Source organism: Hippopotamus amphibius, chromosome 7 (assembly GCF_030028045.1).
Source record: "Hippopotamus amphibius kiboko isolate mHipAmp2 chromosome 7, mHipAmp2.hap2, whole genome shotgun sequence".
Classification (NCBI taxonomy): Eukaryota; Metazoa; Chordata; class Mammalia; order Artiodactyla; family Hippopotamidae; genus Hippopotamus; species Hippopotamus amphibius.
Window position 1 is genome coordinate 129,513,043 of NC_080192.1, and position 19,614 is coordinate 129,532,656.

The 19,614-nt window shown below is 52.1% G+C and overlaps 1 protein-coding gene across 1 annotated transcript in view; it reads right to left on the reverse strand.

Annotated features, from left to right (window-relative positions):
* The window catches only part of EFR3B (EFR3 homolog B), an 88,068-nt gene that overhangs the window by 8,291 nt on the left and 60,163 nt on the right, over positions 1–19,614 (reverse strand). The window contains exons 5-19 of the mRNA XM_057743431.1: positions 19,369–19,490; positions 14,907–15,056; positions 13,260–13,394; positions 12,731–12,809; positions 11,872–12,007; positions 11,406–11,567; positions 10,523–10,634; positions 10,075–10,126; positions 7,945–8,117; positions 7,354–7,429; positions 6,714–6,875; positions 5,430–5,561; positions 3,966–4,033; positions 2,940–3,067; positions 1,740–1,831 (exon numbers count right to left, since the gene is read on the reverse strand). Of these exons, the coding sequence (XP_057599414.1) occupies positions 1,740–1,831; positions 2,940–3,067; positions 3,966–4,033; positions 5,430–5,561; positions 6,714–6,875; positions 7,354–7,429; positions 7,945–8,117; positions 10,075–10,126; positions 10,523–10,634; positions 11,406–11,567; positions 11,872–12,007; positions 12,731–12,809; positions 13,260–13,394; positions 14,907–15,056; positions 19,369–19,490 (1,779 nt within the window). The remainder of the gene's footprint in view (positions 1–1,739; positions 1,832–2,939; positions 3,068–3,965; positions 4,034–5,429; positions 5,562–6,713; positions 6,876–7,353; positions 7,430–7,944; positions 8,118–10,074; positions 10,127–10,522; positions 10,635–11,405; positions 11,568–11,871; positions 12,008–12,730; positions 12,810–13,259; positions 13,395–14,906; positions 15,057–19,368; positions 19,491–19,614) is intronic.

The window sequence follows — 19,614 nt, forward strand, 5'->3', positions numbered from 1 at the left end:
AGAAAAAAGGAAGACAGATCACTGGGTAAGGGCAGGTAGAGAGAAGCTGGTGGAGGAGAGGGACCACAAGCTGGGCATTGAAGAATGGGTGATTTATGAATGTAGAGGTGGGGAGGAAGGGTGATTCCGACATGGGATTCCATCCTAGCAAAGATGTGGAGGTGAATGAGATAGCACGGGGGAGACTGAGAGCAGACAAGCCAGAGAGGAGGGGAGATGAAGTGAAATGGGAGGGCATCCCTGACTCTAAGTGGCTCTGAATGCCAGGCACTGGGTTTGGAATTTGACCAAACCAGCCTTTATTGATCACCTGCTGTGAGCCTGGCATTTGAAGCTACAGGGAGCCACCACGGGATTCTGGGGGGGTAGGGGTGGGGCATGGTGCGTGAAAGTGGAAAGAAGTATAGCAGGGCAGAAGGGTGGAGGCCCACATCCCTGTTCTAGCCACCAAGCCATCCCTGGGCTAAGCTGACTCTTGAAGATGGGGAGGAACCCATGTTGGTGACCAGGAGGCCACGAGGTAGCAGGCGGCTGTGTAGGAAGGAAGGAGAGCATTTCTCTTCCCTCTTCTGCTTCACTTTAATCAATTTCTGAGGGTCTCTCAAGTCTCGGGAAGGAAGAACTATGGAGGGGAGAGCAGCCAAATCACACTGTGGTCCTGACACGTGAGGTTCCCAGCCTTGGCGGAGCTAGAAGGGCCTTGGAGGACACCTGGCTCAACCTCATTTGGCTTCTCTGATTAGCCCAGGTCAGAGCTTCCTTCCTTCCACGGGAGGTTCCAGGCAAGCGTGGAAAAGCCCTGCCTGAAGGTCTGCCCCAGTAGCCGAGGAGCTGTTGGAATGGCTGAGGGCACAGTTAGAGGGAGGCTTGATCTTGACCCCACCAGCTTCTCCCTGCTCCAGCCCATCTGGGGAAAGGCTGGGTGTCCAGGCTGCCCACGCCCAAGGACCCCGCAGGTCTCCTTGTCCCAGTCCCACCCAGATGTGCATCCTCCTCACTTCCTGCTAAGGTTCCTGCGCGTCTCGTCAACTCCCTCAATTGGCAGAGTCACCATTTAAAACAAGTGTACTGCACCATGAGGCTTCAGCTCCCTTAGGATGCCTTTCTCCCTCCTCCCTGCCCTGCCCCCATTTCTTTCCCATTGAAGGAGTAAATTTGGTATTTCCACTAAAATTCCTTACTCCCCTTTACTTTTTGGTACATCTTTATTTTCTGACATAGAAGCAATAATGGCAGGAGAGATATCACATGTTAATTTCAACAGAAATTAGATATTCACAGCTCTCAAAAGATGATGGAAGGAAGAGATCTTTAAGCTACATCTTTCTCTTTAAGAAAGCACCTTTCTTGACATATCTGGAAGAAGCATCGTGAAAGCTACTGTTGCCCTCATCCTCCCGAGGACTTCCAACTTCCACATGGAACATGTCTGCCCCTATCGTGAATGAGGAATGACTACCAGCAAGCCTTCCAAGACTGATTTTTATAACAACCTCATGGGAGTGTACAGGGGGATTCAATAATTTTTTCCAGATGGAAATGTCTAGGATATATGTGATGAGAGTCAGTAAGATAAAAGGGCTTACTTGCGAAATTTACCTTCTGTACAAACTTAAAGGTGCAGTGCGGTTAAGGAAGCCTGGATTGTGGAGTGTCTGACCTCTAGGAGGTGGGAACAGTCCCCTCCCCTGGGGATGCTGGGCTTCACCAGAACAGTGGGTCAAGAATGCAACACTCACCTCCTCCTTCTCTGGGCTGTTTCTCGATTCCACCTCCACCTGCAGGGAAATGGTCTCTCCAATGCTCTTCCTCTTGGATAAGCGATCCTCGTCTGGGAAAGGAGAAGCCCAGAAGCTAGAGTCCCCAGCTCCCGGAGAGCAAGCCAGGAGCACGCCTCCAGCACCATCTCCCAACCCCCTTGCCTTTGCCTGGTCCACAGTCCTCGGAGGGCTCAAGAGGGAGTTTATACACTGGGGCTACAGGTGGAGTTCATTAGTTATTTTTTAAAATAAATTTATTTATTTATATATTGGCTGCATTGGGTCTTCGTTGCTGCGTGTGGGCTTTCTCTAGTTGCGGTGACCAGGGGCTACTCTTCACTGTGATGGGCTGGCTTCTCCTTGCGGTGGCTTCTCTTATTGTGGAGTGTGGGCTCTAGGCACATGGGCTTCAGTAGTTGTGGCTCACAGGCTCTTGAGCGCAGGCTCAGTAGTTGTGGCGCATGGGTTTGGTTGCTCCGTGGCATGTGGGATCACACCAGGGATCGAACCCGTGTCCCCTGCATTGGCAGGCAGATTCTTAACCACTGAGCCACCAGGGAAGTCCCATAGCTGGAATTATGAAGGGCTGCGGGCCTTCTCCGCCCACCTTAGGGTAGTGAGTTTTGCTCTTTAGGGCTAAGATTTTGCAATCATTGATGAGCACGAAAAAGCTGCTTATGACCAGAAAGCTTATGTCAACTTGCATGCGTGTCATCTGCTAACAGCACCAGCAGCTGTCATTTGTGTAGCATTTCCTACTTCGGGCATTTGCCTCTGCCCTCTAAGGCAGGTATCATTAATATCCCTATTTTACAGCCAAGGTAACTGAGACTCAGAGATGCCGAGGGACTCATCTAAGATTTTTCAGGAAGTAAGCTGCAGAGAACTGGGTCTCTGATTCTGTAGCCCACGTGTGCTCTTTCCGGCACAATGGGGCCTCTCCCACGCACAGGCCAGGTTACCCTATGGGCCAGTTACTCCCAAGGACGCTGCACTAGGAGGAGAGGTGGGAAAATCGAGGATCTCACCATGGATTTCCACTGTGTCTTTCAGCTCTTTTGTGACATCCAAGATGCCATGGAAGGCGACCAAAGGACACACAAGTCCTTTCCTTTCGGGCCCTTACCTGGCCAAGAAAAGCCAGAGGCAGGCTTGGAAGTCCTCGAGCAGGGCTCCTACCTGTCAGCTGAGGGATGTAGGGCAGGCAGAGCCTGTCTGCATTGTAACCACTGCCCCCCAGGACTTCACTGATCTTGCTCTGGCGGAAGAGAAACTCAATCACCACTCCATCCAGGTTCTGAGACAGCCTGGGAGACAAAGGAGGGAAGAGGCAAGTGAGAACTGTGGGGAAATAGGATGATTTCCCAATGACCTTCCTTATTATAAAAGTAATGCTCAAGGGAGTTGCCTGGTATTCAAGTGGTTAGGATTCCCGGCTTTCACTGTGGTGGCCTGGGTTCAGTCCCTGGTCAGGGAACTGAGATCCCTCAAGCCGCGCTGCCACACAGGGGTGGGGGGTGGGGAAGTAATGTTCATTATACAAAAATGACAGAAGAGCAAAAGGAAAAAAAACCACCTACATTCCCATTCTGCAGAGAGATCCACATTTACATTTTGTGCGGAATCCCTCAGTCATACACATTTTTGCACCCACGCAAACATCCCCCGCATGGCCCAGAGGCCTGTGCTAGGATCTATTTTATTCACCTATTACACAGTGAATATTTCACACGAGCTATTCTTTCAAAACACTGTGGATGGGCTATCAGTTGTCTACAGTATGGATGGGTCATAATTTATAAAGCTGTCCTCTATTGTGGGATATTTTGTTTTTTCAGAATATCTTTTCCTCGAGCCCTTCTGACACTGAAGTGATACTGGCCCACCGACTACAGTCTGAGAAGGCCACTTGGATTGGTGGCACTGTCTTGTCAGGAGGACTCCTCCAGGATGTGTTCCCATGGGCTCGGCCAAAGTTTCCAGAGGCTGCATCCCACACTCGATAGGACGATACATTGAGATGGCTTGAGGAGTGAATTATGGTCACGTGAGGAAATTAAACTTGACCCAGGACTTCTGGGCCATAGGCAGGGTCCACTTTCTGCCCTTGAGCCCCTAGAAGCCCCAGTCCCTGGCCTCAGATCATCCACCTTCTCGCTCAGCTGCCTTGTGTGTCCTTGACCATGTCCCTGGTGTGCTCCTCACCTGGGCCTCTCCACGAACACGTCCTCAGGGAGCATGTACGGAGCCTCTTTCTTCCTGGTCTCTATCACCTGAGGTTTGGGAGGAATCACAAGAAAAGCCGGGTTCAGCAGGGAGAGGGACATCCAAACAGGCCAGTGGAAAATTTCCTGTCCCCAAAGCACTTCCTCCCTTCCACGAACTCCCTGGCACCCCACCTGCAGCTGGACTTCTGAGGGAGAAACTCAGACCAACAGGGACCTTAGGGCAGCCTGAGAAGCCCAGGAGGACAGCTCAAGCTGTCTCCAGTGACACACATGCATTGTGTCCTCCAAAGGCAGGGGACCTAGCTCCCAAGAGAGTTCTGTTTCTTGCTCCTGTGTCCTATTCCTGTTTTCTGTTTAAATGGTAAAAAGGGAGCACAGGTCACACTATTCCCCAGACCCAGGTGTACTGCAAGCATCCTGTTAGAGAGTGACACAGTGAATTTCCCTTCAGCATCCTTTGCAAATTTTTGACAAGAAAGGTGACAGCTATTAAGATGGTGAGAAGTGGGAGGACAGCTGGCACCAAAGTATGTGCAGGAGGTGAGGAAGCCACGATGCTACTATTTTTACTGAAGAGGATGTCGGGTCATTGCCTTTCCTGCCTTCCTGGATCAGCCCAAGGCTGGGAAGATCCTGCCTCTGCACAGCAATACAGCACCTTCCTCCATGCCCCCCAGCCAGCCCAGGCCAGCTGGGACCTGGGCTTTCTTGTTTAGTTTTATTTTGTTTTGTTAGTGTAGTTTAAACTTCATCTTACATATTATATCATTCTACTTATACATAGTTCAGCATGTTTTAAAATGTCTTTTTCCAAAAACTGAGAACATTTGATTATAGACTGGGTATAAGATAATACCAAGTCATGATCGATCATTTAATTACGCATGTAAATAGCATAGCAATTAGGTAGGAATGTGTCCATATTTTTTTAGACATGAATAGTGATATATGTAGAGGTGAAACGACATGATAGCTGAGGTTTGTTTGAACATATTTCAGCAAAGGAAAAGAAAAAGAAAAGGAGACAGATGAAGCATATGTGGAAAAATCTTCGTAACTGTTTAATCTGTGTGATAGCTGTACAGAGATGTTCACCGCCCTACTCACACTGCTTTTGTGATATTTGCAAACTTTCATAACAAAAACTTTCCCTATAGTCGCTTTAGTCCCAGATGCCCAGAGAGATGTGTGTATGCGCGCTTCTGGGAGTGGGGGGGGGTGGGGAGCGTCGAGGGGCGGGAAGTAGAGGGAGGCAGATAGCAGGTTGGGAAAGGGGGAAAGGATACTGCCCATGCCTGACCCCACCCTGCTACGTCAGGAAACGCTGCCGCTGGGAATTAGTTCTCATGCCTAGACTAAGCACGGGGTTCATGCAATTAAGCAAAAGTTGTTCTGGGGAAACCCGGGCCTCCTGAGCTCTTGGGGTCATGAGGACACTAACCTCATGGATGTGCTGGCAGAAAGCAGGCACCGTTGTGAGCTGGCTGATGAGGTTCAGGTAGGCGGCACCCAGCGCGTAGAGGGCGCAGCGGTTGTAAACAGGCAAGTTCTCTTCGTTGACTTGGGCCACGTCCTGTGGCAACACAGAGGGAACAAGCTATACTGGTGCCCCACCCTCCAGCCAACCCCTCCCAACCTCCTTTAGAAGTGGCCCACTACTCTAGACGAAGCCTTTTGCAGCATTTGCCCTATAACTTCCCAGGGGGCAGAAGTCACCCTCATTAAAGCTGAAGCAAATGGTCCCTAGAACAATCCATGAGCTGGAGGCCCATAAATACTTGAGTGGAGAGGTGATGACCTCACTGCCCCACTCTGCAGTTCCAGCTGGAGTGACCTTGACTGTCCAAACCCTCAGGAATCCACCTCTAGGATGTTGTGACCTTCACTACAGACCTTGGATGATTCTTGGAGGACTGGATTGGCTTGTTAAGCTGGGTTCATATGTCAAACTGACAAAGTTGTGAGCGTTACTAGGGGATCTGGACACAAAGGAATCTCAGATTCTAGAATGAAGACTATTGTAGCATCTAGGTTGGCTCTGCAGGACTTAGCACTGTCAAGCAGGTAGCTGAAGTCTCCACTACAGAATACCCAGGTCTGCCACCATTCGGGGTATGATGCCCACCTAGCTTCAGGACCCTGCAGACCCTGGCCTTTGAGGTCTTTCCCAGCATCCTGGGGGGTACACTTCCACCGTGAAGGTCTAAAGCCCTATCTAGTGCCACAGTGGCTGCCTGAGAGTCACGAGGGAGGGGGCTTGCTGAATCTCCAGATCCCCAAGCTTGGGGACAGAACTGGGATTTTATATTTTTAATAAGCGCTTAAGGCGATTCTGAAGCATAGCCAGGTTTGGGAACCAGGTGATCTTTTTGAGGGGATCACTCTGGGCTTATGAGTACCCTCTTGGTAATCCTGGGAGTCTCATTCAGACCTTGCAAGAGACCTGAAATACTAGGGGGAAGGGATATTTTTGAAAGACCCCATTTCCTGGGTTTCCTTTACTCTGAGGATGGGCCAAAGCCATGAATTCAGCATTCTCTGGTGGTTCCCCAAACAGGACCATGGATTGTGTCTTCATGGAGGAATGGCCAGCCAAGGGTGCCACGTTCCTGAGCTCCAAAACGGTTGTTAAGCAGTGGCTACTTGGCACTCTCATCAGCACTTGGCCAAAACAGGTCCCCTCCCCGGACCCCAACCCCTCTGTCCTGCCCACACGGGGCCCCACCTGGACAGCCAGCACCAGGCGGATGAGGTCTACCACCACCTCCTCGTTGGCCAGCTCGATGCTGACGAGGGCCAGCAGCCCATAGAGCGCCTCGTAGTGCTTCTGTATGTTCGTTTCCTCCTTACAGCTCAGGTAGATGTGTCTGTAGAGCTGCTGGGAGTGCTGCAGATGGCGGCAAGGGCGGGGGCAAGGCCACGGCAGGCCGGGGGCGGGGGGGGGGGACGGGAGAGGCAAGGAGAAGGGGAAGAGCCGTCTCAAGGGGGTGGCACAGCTGTGTGTGCCCCACCTCCACCCTCAGGGACAGGATGCCTTTAAAACAGACCCCAGGGGAAGCGAGCGCGGGCAGCAGGACGTGCTTAGGGAAGGTGGGTCCAGTGAAACCAGCAACAAAAGCTGCTGCCCGAGTCCAGTTTTAGGAGAACACAGTCAAGGGATGGTCCTCACTCCGGCTCAGTGATAAGTATGACTGGGGGGCTTGATTCCCTAGAGCGGTCGGCTAGTCATTCTGACTAAGCATAGTCAAAGAGGAGGAAGTGGGTTCTAGGGGCACGGCCAGTGGTGACCTGGGGGCTGGAAGGCTGGGGTCTGCAGGGCCTGACCCACCCGGGGTTCACTGTGTCTTGAGGTCACACTTGCTAACCTTCTTCATGAAGATGGTGTCCTGCCGGGAGCACTTGTCCACTTTCAGCTTCAGGACAGAGATGTCACTAAGGGTACTGGGAGGGGACATCAGGGGCCACTTTAGCCCTTGTGTGAGGCCAGCAGAGCTCACGTGCTATCACTGGGCTCTATTCCAGTGTTGTTAGTTGTACCAATACCCGCCTGTGTCCTCCCACCCTGGTTCTTAGCCTGATCTCCACTTTCTCCCAAGTTCTCAAGCTCTGTCTCCTTTTCTTAAATATAGATCCAGATCATCCTCTTCCTCCCTTCTCTCCCTTTCAGCTCCCCAGTCTCTACCCTGCGTCCCCTTCTTCCCTCCCCACCTGAGAGCTCCCATGGGTGCCTGCTCTTTATCTCCCAAATCTCCACTCCCCCCGCTCCCCGCTCCCCCAGGCACAAGTACCCTTTCAGTCTCTCCTTCCCTTGCAGGACCCCAGGGTCCATTCCACGATCAGCTCCCTGGCGGGGTGGGGGGGGTCCCACTGAATTGTCCCCCTCACCTGAGTGTGAGGCCCTAACGGGAGTCTCCTCCCCCATTACACATCCAATGGAGGGGAGACCCCAAGTTCACCTGATGGTAGAGAACTTGTGACGGTTGCCATGACGATCAATGAAACTGACGAGAATCTCTAGAACGAAGAGACGGATCTCTGCGTCCTCCATGAGAGCGGTGGAGAGAAGGCGGTCAAGGAAGTTGCTGGGCAGAGCTGACATCATGTTGTTGCACTGGAAGCCGGTGGATACCTGCAAGGGAGCCCAGGATCGTGTGTTTAGGGACGCCGGCCCCCTCGGCAGCAGTGAGGAGATGGAGGAGCAGCCAGCGGAACTTGGGTCCGAAGCACCCATCCTCTCTAAACATCTCCCAGCCCCGTCCCCAACGTCCTCCACCTCAGGCAGCTTTTGGGAACCCTCCAACATCTCCCTAGGCAACCTGCTCAGCTCAGCTTAGCTGAGTGGATGGGACAGTATGCAGGGATATTAAGTTGCTAAGAGCAAGCAAAGGATGAGCCCTGGAGGGGAGCAGGAGCCGGGGAGCCTCTGAACCTCATGTTCCAGCCCATTAGGGCACAAATGGTGAACATTCACCATGAACATGCTTCATTAGGAGTACGAACAGTCACAAAGAAATGGAGAGATGGCGGAAGAACTTACAGCTAGGCTGAGGAATTGGAAGCCACAGACACGGCAACAGCCAAAGAACACACGTAGCATTTGCTTACACCTCCTCTAGCATGGCCATAATGGGGGTCTTCTGATTAAAGCCAGCTGGCATACACAGACACCTCATCCATGATGGTGTCAAAGTAGTTAAAAGCAGCAAAACAGATTTACTGTTAAGTCCATGTTGCAAAACAATGCCTTTGATGATTCAGCTTGACGCTCTGGTAAAGCCTGGTGGCAGTAGTACAGGTGGCATCAGTAGTAAACATCAATGTTCACTGAAGGGGGGTGTATTCGAGTGTGCCCCAAACTGTCACCTTGGATGCCGGTTAACGAGGATAAACTCAGCAAAGAGATGGCAGGAGTGCATCGACCAAGGAGGTAACCAGATGCGGCAGTGTCAGCGTGAAAAGCCTTTATACAAATAACGTGACATGAAAGCTGAGGGCTGAGGAGAGGGGAGGGAAGGCCTGGGCGGGAGTGAGGGGCTGTGCAGAGTGGCGTGGTTAGAACAGGGATGGGTTGAGGGGAGATGTGGGGGGTCTAGGAAGGGAAAGGGGACTGGGGACCTTCCAATTTCAGTGTGAGAAGTTTGAAATCTGGATGCGCCTCAATTAGAAACTATTTACTCTTGAACAAGGAACAACACATGAAGAACAACATTTTCAGAAAACTCTTCTTGGCTGTATTTATGATAGGTGAGCAGGGAGGGGGCAGCTATGAGAATAATCTACTTGTGAGATGTCCAGAGTTTAGGCCAGGGCTGTGCATAAGAATCTTGGGGAGTTTGTTACAAATACAGATTCCAGGACCTCACTCACACTGACGGCTCGAGATCTCTAGGGAATCTATATATCAAGCAAGTTGGTTATGGGAATGGCATTTGAGAACGATAAGTCTAGGCTCCAGTGATGGCTGCAAAGGTGGAAAGAAGACAAATGTAAAAAAAATTGATAAAGGGGGGAATTCCCTGGCTGTCCAGTGGTCAGGGCTTGGTGCTTTCACTGCCAGGGCCCAGGTTCAATCCCTGGTTGGGGAACTAAGATACTGCAAGCCCGTGGCATGGCAAAAAAACTAAAAAAATAATTTAAAAATTGGATTACATAAAATAATTATGGTTGTTATTTTTAAAAACTTGATAAAGGGAAATATGGTGGCTGGGAGACTGAGGTGGGCGTAAGTGCTATGGAAGAAACAGGTGGAAGGGACCTGGGGAGATACTTGGAGGGAAAAAGGGCAGGAACCAATAGATTCCATCTCAATACAGAGATAATGTTTGAGTGACAAGGCCATCAGTAGCTGAGAAAGTACCTTTGTGAAAGTTAGAAACAGGCGTCCTACCTGCCCTGAATGACCCAGCCCTGTGGGTACCCAGACTGGCTAGTGAGTGCAACACAGGCTGGATTTCAGCCCCCTACTCACCCCTTTGGCCAGGCATGTTTGTGCAGTGTGCAACTGTATGTGTCAGCCTTCTCTTGGTCCCTTGGAAGGAGCTGCCTCCTGCAGAGGCAGAGCAGAAATGGGGACAGGAGAGGCTCACCTGAAGGAGGGATTTCAGCAGCATAATCTGGGTCAGCCGGTTCCTGTTCTCCCTATAGACCAGAGACACAGATGCTCACCAGGATGGTGATACAGGCAAAGACCCCACACTTGCCTGCCCAGTTCTCTCTCCTGATTAGATTCTCCATGAGGCTTATTTTGTTGGGTTATCCAAAAAGGACAGTGACTTCTAGAGCCAGGACGCAGACCAGGTAATTAATGGCTTCCCCCAAAGTGGGAGGTTGTTATTGGTGGGACAGCCTACGGAATTGTTGTAGGATCCAAAGGCCCACTAAAGGCTGCTGAAGGATTTGAGAGTAGAATGAGAGAAGTAAGGGCAGAACAAGAAAAGCTGAGGTGGAGAGGGAGAGAGCCCGGAAATGTGGGAAGGGGAGTCGGGTGGCATCTAGGCTGGGAGAGGAAAGGGGAGGAAGGCGTGGTGGACTCACCCGGTCCTCCCGGTCTCCATGGGGTGATGCAGGGAAGGCAGTGGAACCTTGCTCATGATGAAGAGGATCACCTCCGAGCGCTGGTAAGTGGGCAACGTGCTGGCAAAGGAGCCTTTGGGAGGCAAAAGACAGAGGAGAGGGTTAGCCTTGGTGAGGCGGGCAGCTGCTGGGGTCACCCCTCAGCCTTTCAGCCAAACTACTGTGAAGAGTGCAGGCTGCTTCTCTAGGGAGACAAGACCCAGAGGGAGACACCTAGGTGACTCCAGAGGACTCTTCCAGGCTCCCATTCCTTCACCTGTTATTCCCGAGGCTGTGGTTGAGGTCTCCGGGATGGAGAGCGGAAGCTCCAGTGGCGCTAGGATAGGAAGGCTCTGCAAGTGATAAGCCTTCACATGCACATGGTAGCTTTATAGTTCTCCCCTTCCACATCCACGTGGCTATCCACGGCCTTCCTCTTTTCTTCCTTTTCTCTTTCTTTCTCCCACCTCCCCTCCAACCGCTCAAACGTGGAAGCATCAGGCAGGCCTCATGGGGACTGGGGTGCAGGAAGAATTCGCCTCTCTTAGCTTCTGATCTGAACTCCACGCTGAGCCACCCAGGGAGATTGTTCTGTGATTTAACTCGGGCCTGGCCCAGACCACTCTGTGAGCTGTGTGCACCGTGGGTTGATTCTACTTCTCCAGTGTTCGTACCAAGATGTGAGTGAGGACAATCTTACACCGCCCTGACCTAACATCCTTGTGGGGGCCGCCGGCCTGCGGCTCCCTCCAAGGTTCAGGCCCCCCTCCCCGGGCCCCGCCCCTCCCCGGGCCCCGCCCCTCCCCGGGCCCCGCCCCTCCCCGGGCCCCGCCCCTCCCCGGGCCCCGCCCCTCCCCGGGCCCACCTATGGTCTTGATGACTGCCTCTTGGAACATGCGCTCTTCGTGCTCCTTGATGATCTTGGTACCGAGGCTGATGGCCCCATCGTAGCTCCCGGTCAGAGCGTAGTCGATGCTGAGCCGCAGCTGCCTCAGCAGCGTGTTGAACATCTCCAACACCGTGGGCCCTGAGCGCAGCGGGGTGGGAGACCTGAAATCCGGGCTGGCACTCCTCCCTCACTCTCCCCTGCCCTGCATTACCGGGCAAGCCCAGGCTCACTTCCAGCCAGGGGCTTCCTCTACCCGCGACCTTCCCCGGCTGATTTCTCCTCCCGAGGAAAACCGGCTCTGAGACCTCCCTACCGTGCCTTGCCCTTTTTTGGAAGGGGAGGCAGCCTACGGTTAAGGGCAGTTTTTTTGTCCTGGGGGGCGAGCGGGGGGCGGTTCCCAGCCCCGACTCCACTCAGGACCCCCCCCCCCCCCCCCACTTACCCACAGAGCCGGTGGCGGCGATGACGGCAGCTTCCGACAGGACCTCCACGATGCCGGCTCGCACCGTGGCCGCGCTGCGGCTGTTGGCATCCAGGTGGCTCAGGAGCTGCTGGATAACCAGGTGGGAGTGCTGCGGCTGGGGGGGAGGAAGACGTGCTGGTCCCCAAACAGCAACCCCCACATGGCCTCTGAGCCAGGGCAGCCCTCGACGAGGACCCAAAGCTGGGTGGACAAAAGTGAGGTCCCAAAGCTAGCAGGCCCTGGAGGTGGCGCCCAGATACCCAGGTTCCTTTTCCCCAAGTCCCTCCCCCTCCTTGGTCCAACAAGGAGTTGAGTCAAATCCCAAAGGAGACTTGGATGTCCACATTTTTCCTGGGCCCTTTCACTTCAAATGAGTCAAAAGTCAATTTAAAAATACTTTCTTCCTTTTCATTTTTCTCAGGTCCCAGGGTCTTATTAGTCAGGGCCACAGAGGCCACCTGGTTTAGTCCAGTGCTGCTCAAAGTGTGGCCCCGGGTCTGGTGCCAGTTCAAGATCTGTCTGATGCCCGTTTACATTGAGCTAAGGACGGAAATTGAGAGTAAGTGTTTGAGCAATTTGACAAAGCCACGGCTGCCAATTATGGCCTGTGGGCTTGTATTTTACGTGAGGTTTTCATCTATTTTTTCTAGGAATTCTTTTTGTGTTTTATACAGTGTGGGTCTGTGATATATTAGAAATAAAACTAAACCAGTCCTCGACTAGGTTAAGCAGCACTGGTTTAGACAGCTAGAGGCTGGTTTTCTTCAGGTGTGCACCTTCCCGATCCCAGAGGTGCCCTTGGCAAGAGGGACAAGCTGGACCAGGGGAGGCACTGTACCTGAATGGAGTACATGATGATTTTAAAGCAACGGGTGGCGAACACCTTGGGTTCCCAAAGAGAATGGTTATCCAGATGGCTGTGAGGGAGGAAATACGGAGAGGACTATGAAATGTACCTGCTGTTGGGAAGGAGGAGAGGCTTGGTGGGACAATGACCCCCCCCGAGAGACCCAGCCCCTCTCCAAGCTCCCAGGTGAGTAGCGAGGGCTTTCAGGTGTAGGTGTCAGAAGGGAAGCACAAGAGGTCAAGGAACAGGGTTCTGTAGCTGTGGACTCAGGATGAAGCCGGGCACCCTCCTTCGGCCTCAGGAGTCCTCCTGCCAACTTCTTTCCCCAGTATTGTGCTTGCCCACCATGTGGTAGCTTTTGATGCCACAATGCAGGGAACATGGGTACAGAGAAGGGACCAACTTGGGCACAGCACCATGACCCTAACACCTCCTTCCCTCCTCCTGAGTCAGCAAGGAGATGACAGACCTGAAACAGTTCAAAGCTGAAAGCCAGTGGGTGGGGGAGGGGAAAACTCACATGAGAACAGGCTTGATGGCGTTTTTGATGTTGCCAAAGGCAGCCCGGCCCAGCAGTTCCCGAAGACACCTCTCAGCCAGCTCTGCCGGGTTCTCCTTCTCCTTTTCTGGTGCTTGGAGCGGGGAGGGGGACCGGCTGTGGAAACACACAGCCCAAGGGTGATGGATGGAATGCACAGCTGGGAGTCAGCTTTGCACAGGCCTGGGTTTCTGTGCTTCCCTCATGCAAACGGTCCCAATAGGACAAGCAGGAATTTGACGTAGTTGCACTAGGTTACAGGGGAGATGGCGAGGCTGTCAGAGTTAAATGGGGTAAGGAAGCCCAGAGTGGAGGAAGATTGTGGGAGGAGGAATAATGTTCTTTTTCTGGACAGCCTAGGGATAGGCCTTTGTGGGAAGGATAGGTACCCTGAGTACCATGGGCCTGGGGAGGCACAGACCAGGAGGGCCTTCATGCCCCCAAGGCTTTGGAAGGAATGGGAGATCAGATAAGAGAGCCAGACCGAGCCTGAAAAAGAAAAGAGGAGAGAGGGAGGGCAAAAGGAACGGCACGGTGGTTGGCTCAGGTTTGACTCAGTGGGACCCGAGTCACAGGGAGTAGGCTCAGATCTGGACAGAAGGAGTCCCAGGATTCCTCATCCTTAGACACCCGGGCCCCACCACTCCCAGACCACCAGGGAGCTTGTCAGGGAAATGCTATTCCAGAAATAACCACCAGAGGGCACACTAAATTTCCCAACTGGCTCTAGCAGCACCAGCTCAACTGACAGAAAGTGGGGAACCTTGTACAGTATATCTTCCATCAGGGTCATGCACAGCCAACGCGGACAGCACCTTGAACCTTTCCCTCCAACCCATGTCACAGAAGGGAAGAGCAAGGGGCAGGGACAGGATGAATCCATGCCTGGGGGTTCCCAGATTAAAACCCAATATCTGGGGGACTTTCCTGGTGGTGCAGTGGTTAAGAATCCACCTGCCAATGCAGGGGACACAGGTTCGGTCCCAGAAGATCCCACATGCCACGCAGCAACTAAGCCCGTGCACCTAGAGCCTGTGCTCTGCAACAAAAGAACCCACTGCAGTGAGAAGCCCTTGCACCTCAAGGGACTAGAGAAAGCCTGGGCGCAGCAATAAAGACCCAACACAGCCAATCAATCAATCAATCAATCAATCAATAATAAATAATAAATAAATAAATAAATCCGATATCTGTAACTTGTGTCAAGTGGCTGCTGGCTGGTCAAGCGAGCATTTTTTAAGGACCCGAAACACCATCAGGAAGTGAGAGAGAAAAAAGGTCCTCCTCAGTAACTGCAACCATGAAAGGCATTTAAAAACCTCCTTGGCCTCCTGCTTCTAGAGAGACCGAGGCAACTTGACTTTTGGTTCTTTGTGTTCTTACCAGTACACACTTACCCCAGGGAGCCCAGCACCATCACTATTTTTCCTTCAGGAATGCAGACTTTAAGGGGTACAGTGGGCTGGCAGAAGGCCAGAGCCAAGGCTCCTCGGGAACCAGGTTTAGACTCACTGCAGAACAAGCCACAGAAGCCAAGATCCCTGGCCTTGGAGCTGGGTTTTACCCCCTATCCCCAGCCGTATTGTTGCCAAGCACCCCGGGAGGGCTGCGCCTCCCTCTCGTGCTCACCTCTCTGCCTCCTCCACGTGCTGCAGATTGAAAAGCAGCGATGGGACGATCTTGTCCATGTGCTGTGGGTCCCAGATATTGGCCTGCAATTCGTCATTCACCGTCTTCCTCACCACCCCTTGTAGACCTTTGATGCCTGACATTCGGATTCTGTAAGGAAAAGAGAGACATGCGGCCATGAAGTCTCCAAGCCCTGACAAGTCCAGCTTCTGTGACAAGGAGAGGAGCACAGCGAGGGGGTTAGGGATGCATTCGTTCCCTCAAAGGCAGAAGGGAGTCCACCTTCTACTCTTTGTGTGACTTGGCCTCCTGGCTGGCCGCCTTCTTGTGCTGGTGGACGTGAGCCCAAAGGCCACATCTTCTGGCTTGTCTTGGAGATTCCCACACTGCCCTTGCCCCGTACCACCCAGGCTTCATCCCTAGGGTGCCAGTTTCTCCAGGCTCTTTAGTACTCAGCTGGGTTTTCTCCAGCCTGAACCCAAGATATAAGAGCTCAAAGTACTGCCGAAAACTGACAAGGCAGAACTAGGGCTGTAAGCAACTTACAGGGGGAGGGAATCTGGAGGGGGAGGCACAGAGCTGTCAGGCTCTCGCGCACAAAGGGGTCTTGGCTGGGACTAAGCTGGCTGAGAAGTCAGAAGGGAAATGAGTAACAGCACAGAGGGAACCCCTTTTGCACACCCCCAGTCCCCATCCTGCTGACCCAGGGATCCGCACTGCTCTGCAGGAGGAGGCCCTCTTTACTGGCCATTTATTCCAGCCTAAGGTTCCTTTCTTTAACCAAACCTTTCTTCTGATTATAACATAATACATGCTAATTATAGAAAAGTGTAGAGATGATTTACCCTACCATCACCACTCAAAGATAATTATCATTGGCATTTTGGTATCTTTCCTTTCTTCCATGTATAATATGAGACAGAATCAAGAAACTGCTGCGTAGGTAATTTGTATTGGCTTTTTTCACCTATAGCATTCTATCACAAGCATTTTCCTACATCATTAACTCACAAACATGTTGAATGGTTACTTGACACACTGTTATAAGACTTTCTAAACTAGTCTCCTATTGGTCATTTAAGTTGTTTCTAAATTTGCTCCTGTAATACTGCTACAATGGACATTGCTGTACAAAGTACTTTACTACATTCCAAATCATTGCAGTGAGTGGAATTACTGAATTGAAAGGTAAGAAATGAAAGGCTCCCAATTTTGCCAGCTTCCTTTCCCCACCCCCACTGCACAAGCTGTAGGAGAATACCAGTCCTCACTGTTCCCGCCTCAGCACTGGGGATCTCATTTTAAACATCTGCTCTAACTTTGTGTATCAGAAAAATCCTCACATCTTGTAGCAATTTCAATTCACATCCTTTTGATGATTATTGGAGCTGAGCAGTTTTTCTAAATATTTAGTTGCCATTTGTAATTTCAACTGCAGTTTTAAGTGCTGTTACCAGGGTTCTACCCTGAGCTTTACCTGGAGACCATAACTGGGTGGTGAGAGATGCCTAATGCACCAACATCCCCTGGCCCAGGACCATTAGGGCTACTGGCAATGGACAAGGCTTCCCTGGGCAAACACTCAGGTATTCTGATCCTAACTCCCAGTCAACCTCCTGAACTGAGGCTGTCCAGACTTGAGAACGAAGTAACTGGAATACGATTCTGCTCGCTATTCTCGGCTCCAGGTTAAAGATGCTCCCTAGTTTATTACAGAAATAAATCCCAGACCTGCTGGATTCATGTCCCACCCAAGAGAGCCTGGCTGGCAGCAAACCAGGCCTGGGGTGAGGAGGGGGTATTCTTCTATCCAGGGCTTCCTTACGTGTGACTATGAATTAATTTTTCTTCACCCTTTCAGTCTCCCCCGAATCCCTTCCACATACGTATACTTCTCATTCCATGACGCCCAGAGCTGACTCACCCTTTCCTAATAAATTCAGAAAAATCAGGCCTGGTACTGCTTCTTGTAATGAGCTCAGTGGAGGTCTGCCCACATGCAAGGGACCTGGGACATCTCTGAACCCAAGGGGATTACACACCCACCCCTCCACACACACCCCTATATACGAGACCAGAGGGTAGCTTCTTGGAAAGGAGCTCTGGGCTCCGCAAAGGCCTTGGGGGACCAGGGGGAAAGCTCAGGGAGAAGGGGTGCAGGAAGGTTATGGATGAGAGACAAGAGGAAGGGAGAACTCCTCTCACCCCGGCAGCCTTCCTTCCATGGGTGGCAGGTGCCAGCAAACCTCACACCCTTCTCCCGACATTCAGCGGCTCCCACGCCATCAGGACACAGCGTGACCGCGTCTGCTTCTGCGCCTTCTCCCCTCCTGCCATGGACTCTGTGTGTGTGTGTGTGTGTGTGTGTGTGTGTGTTGTATCTGTATGAGCGTGTGATTTTTGTGATTGTGTCAATTGTGTGAGTGAGCGTGTGATTGTGTGTGTGTATGGTTGTGCATGTGGTATGTGTGTGCGTGTATGGTTGTGTATTGTGTGACTGTGTGCACGAGTGTGTGACTGTGTGTGGTTGTGTATGTGAGTGTGTGTGAGTGTGTGTGTTGAGCGGCATGTGTCCACCCCCGCCCCAAGCTTGGCTCTGCCTACATGGTCAGCACCCGTGACAGCCACACCCGGTTACGGTCCCGCCCCTTCCCCATCACCTGCTTCTGGACACGCCCCACCTGCGCCAGCCCCCTGTGCCTCTTCATAGCCATTCTGGAGCGAGGCGGCTGCTGCGGGAACCAACGCTGGTGAGACAAGGGGCTCCTTTCTCCCGTGACCCCCACTGGCCTCACTGAGGTACTGCAGCAGCACAGCCCCAGGGACCCCCGGGCTGGCTCAAGAGAGGGGGGACTGGGGAGCGTGCCACTGCCGGATCAATCACCCAGGGTGCTGCCCCGGAGCCATTTCACAGCTTGGAAGCTTTGGGAACTGGCAGCCTGGGGGACGCAGGGGTTCACGTCCTGTGCCTCCGACCCAGACCATCAGCGGTGGCGAGTAAGCTGTATTTAGGGGCACACAGGGCTCCCCAACCCCGCCATTGCACATCACGTGACACTTGGGGCCCCCCGAGGTGCTGACGTGATGCGAGAAGGAGCCGGTGGCTGAGTTCTGGGAACAAACGCATGGAGAACTGGTCTCCTGTGAGCACGCTGGCCACCCAGCCTCGGCACCCAGCCCCTTGCTTCTCCGACTCCTGCAGCCTTGCTTGTGAGGATGGCTCAGCCCTTCTCTCTCCTTCCTCCTCCTTTTCCTTTGTTTCATACTGCCTCCCCAGGTTGATAACACACTCTTTGTAGGCAGGGGTTTACTCTCATCCTTTGCACCTTATATATAACGTCAAGGATGATGCTTGGCACGAAACACCGATTTACTGCTTCATCAGTCTGATGCTGTGTGTCTTGCTTTATCTACCTGTGTCAGCATATATTTGTGTGAATTTCTTTGTGATTTTATTTGAGGGGTTTAATTTTTATGTTGATGAATGTATTTCTGTGAGTTAAGTATTTCTGTAAGTGTATGTAAAAGTGTGTTCTGTAATTCAAGATGTTTATCTGAAAAGCATTCAATCCTTCATTCACTTACTCAACAAGTATTTCTTGAGTGCCTGCTGCTCTCCAGGCACTGTTGTAGTGCTGGGGGATACATCAGAGAACAAAATGATTCCTGCCCTCACAGAGCTTACATTCTAGTGGGGAGAGACAGACAATGAATGAGAAACAGATGTAAATTATGAAACGTGTTGGAAGGGGATGAGTGCTATGGGGAAATAAAAACAGAGTGGGTGAGGGAGAAGGGGAGAGGGTGTATGCAGATGTTCAGGGGAAGGTGTTGTTGACAAGGGGACATTAGAGCAAAGCCTTGAAGGAGGTGAAGGAGTGAGATGTACAGATCCACAGAGGAAGCATCCCAGGCACAGAAACAGACTGTGCAAAGGCCCTGTGGCAGGAATGTCCCTGGTGTGTTTCCAAGGCAGCAAGAAGACCTGTGTGGCTGAAAGGGAATGGGCAGGGAAAGAGTGGAGGAGATAAAGAGGGCAGCATGATCAGCCAATGTGAGGACTTCGGCCTTTTATTTGTGGGTGTCTATTTTGATGGAGAGTGGTGAGTGGGACTTCTTTCTGGGGTATATAAATGCATGTACTTCTGAACAAAAGAGAGCAGAGGTGTCTACGTGTGTATCTGTGTTGCTGGCTCTCGAATTGGGCTCAGAGGACCATTACCTTACATCTCATCCTGTTTTCTGTCCCCAGAATCTGTTCCTTTAGAAAGCATGTGCTGGGAGCCCAGCTCTGCCCACACACCCACCTAAATCCCACCAGGTGCCCTTTCCCCACCAGCAACATCAGAGCTGCGGTAAACGCCAATGAAGTCAGACATTCAGTCCGGGCTGGGAGCTCTGCAGGACCCATCCCTGCTTCTGTCATTAGAGGCGCAGCCCTGTCCCCTTCCCTTATACTCACTTAGTCTTGATCTCCAAGTCCTCGTGGCTGGAGTGGCACATTTCACTGAAGCGAGATACGAAGAAGTCGTAGCTCCGATGGTAGGATGGGGTGTCCTCCTCGATGTTGGCGAACTTCACAAACTGTGTTGGGGGGAGAGGGAGAAATGCATGGTGAGGTGACCCATTGTGCTCCTAGCCTTTGGGCTCCGGGACCTGGCATGCCCAGACTCTTTGCCATAGTAAACCTACAAGAAAATACATCTTG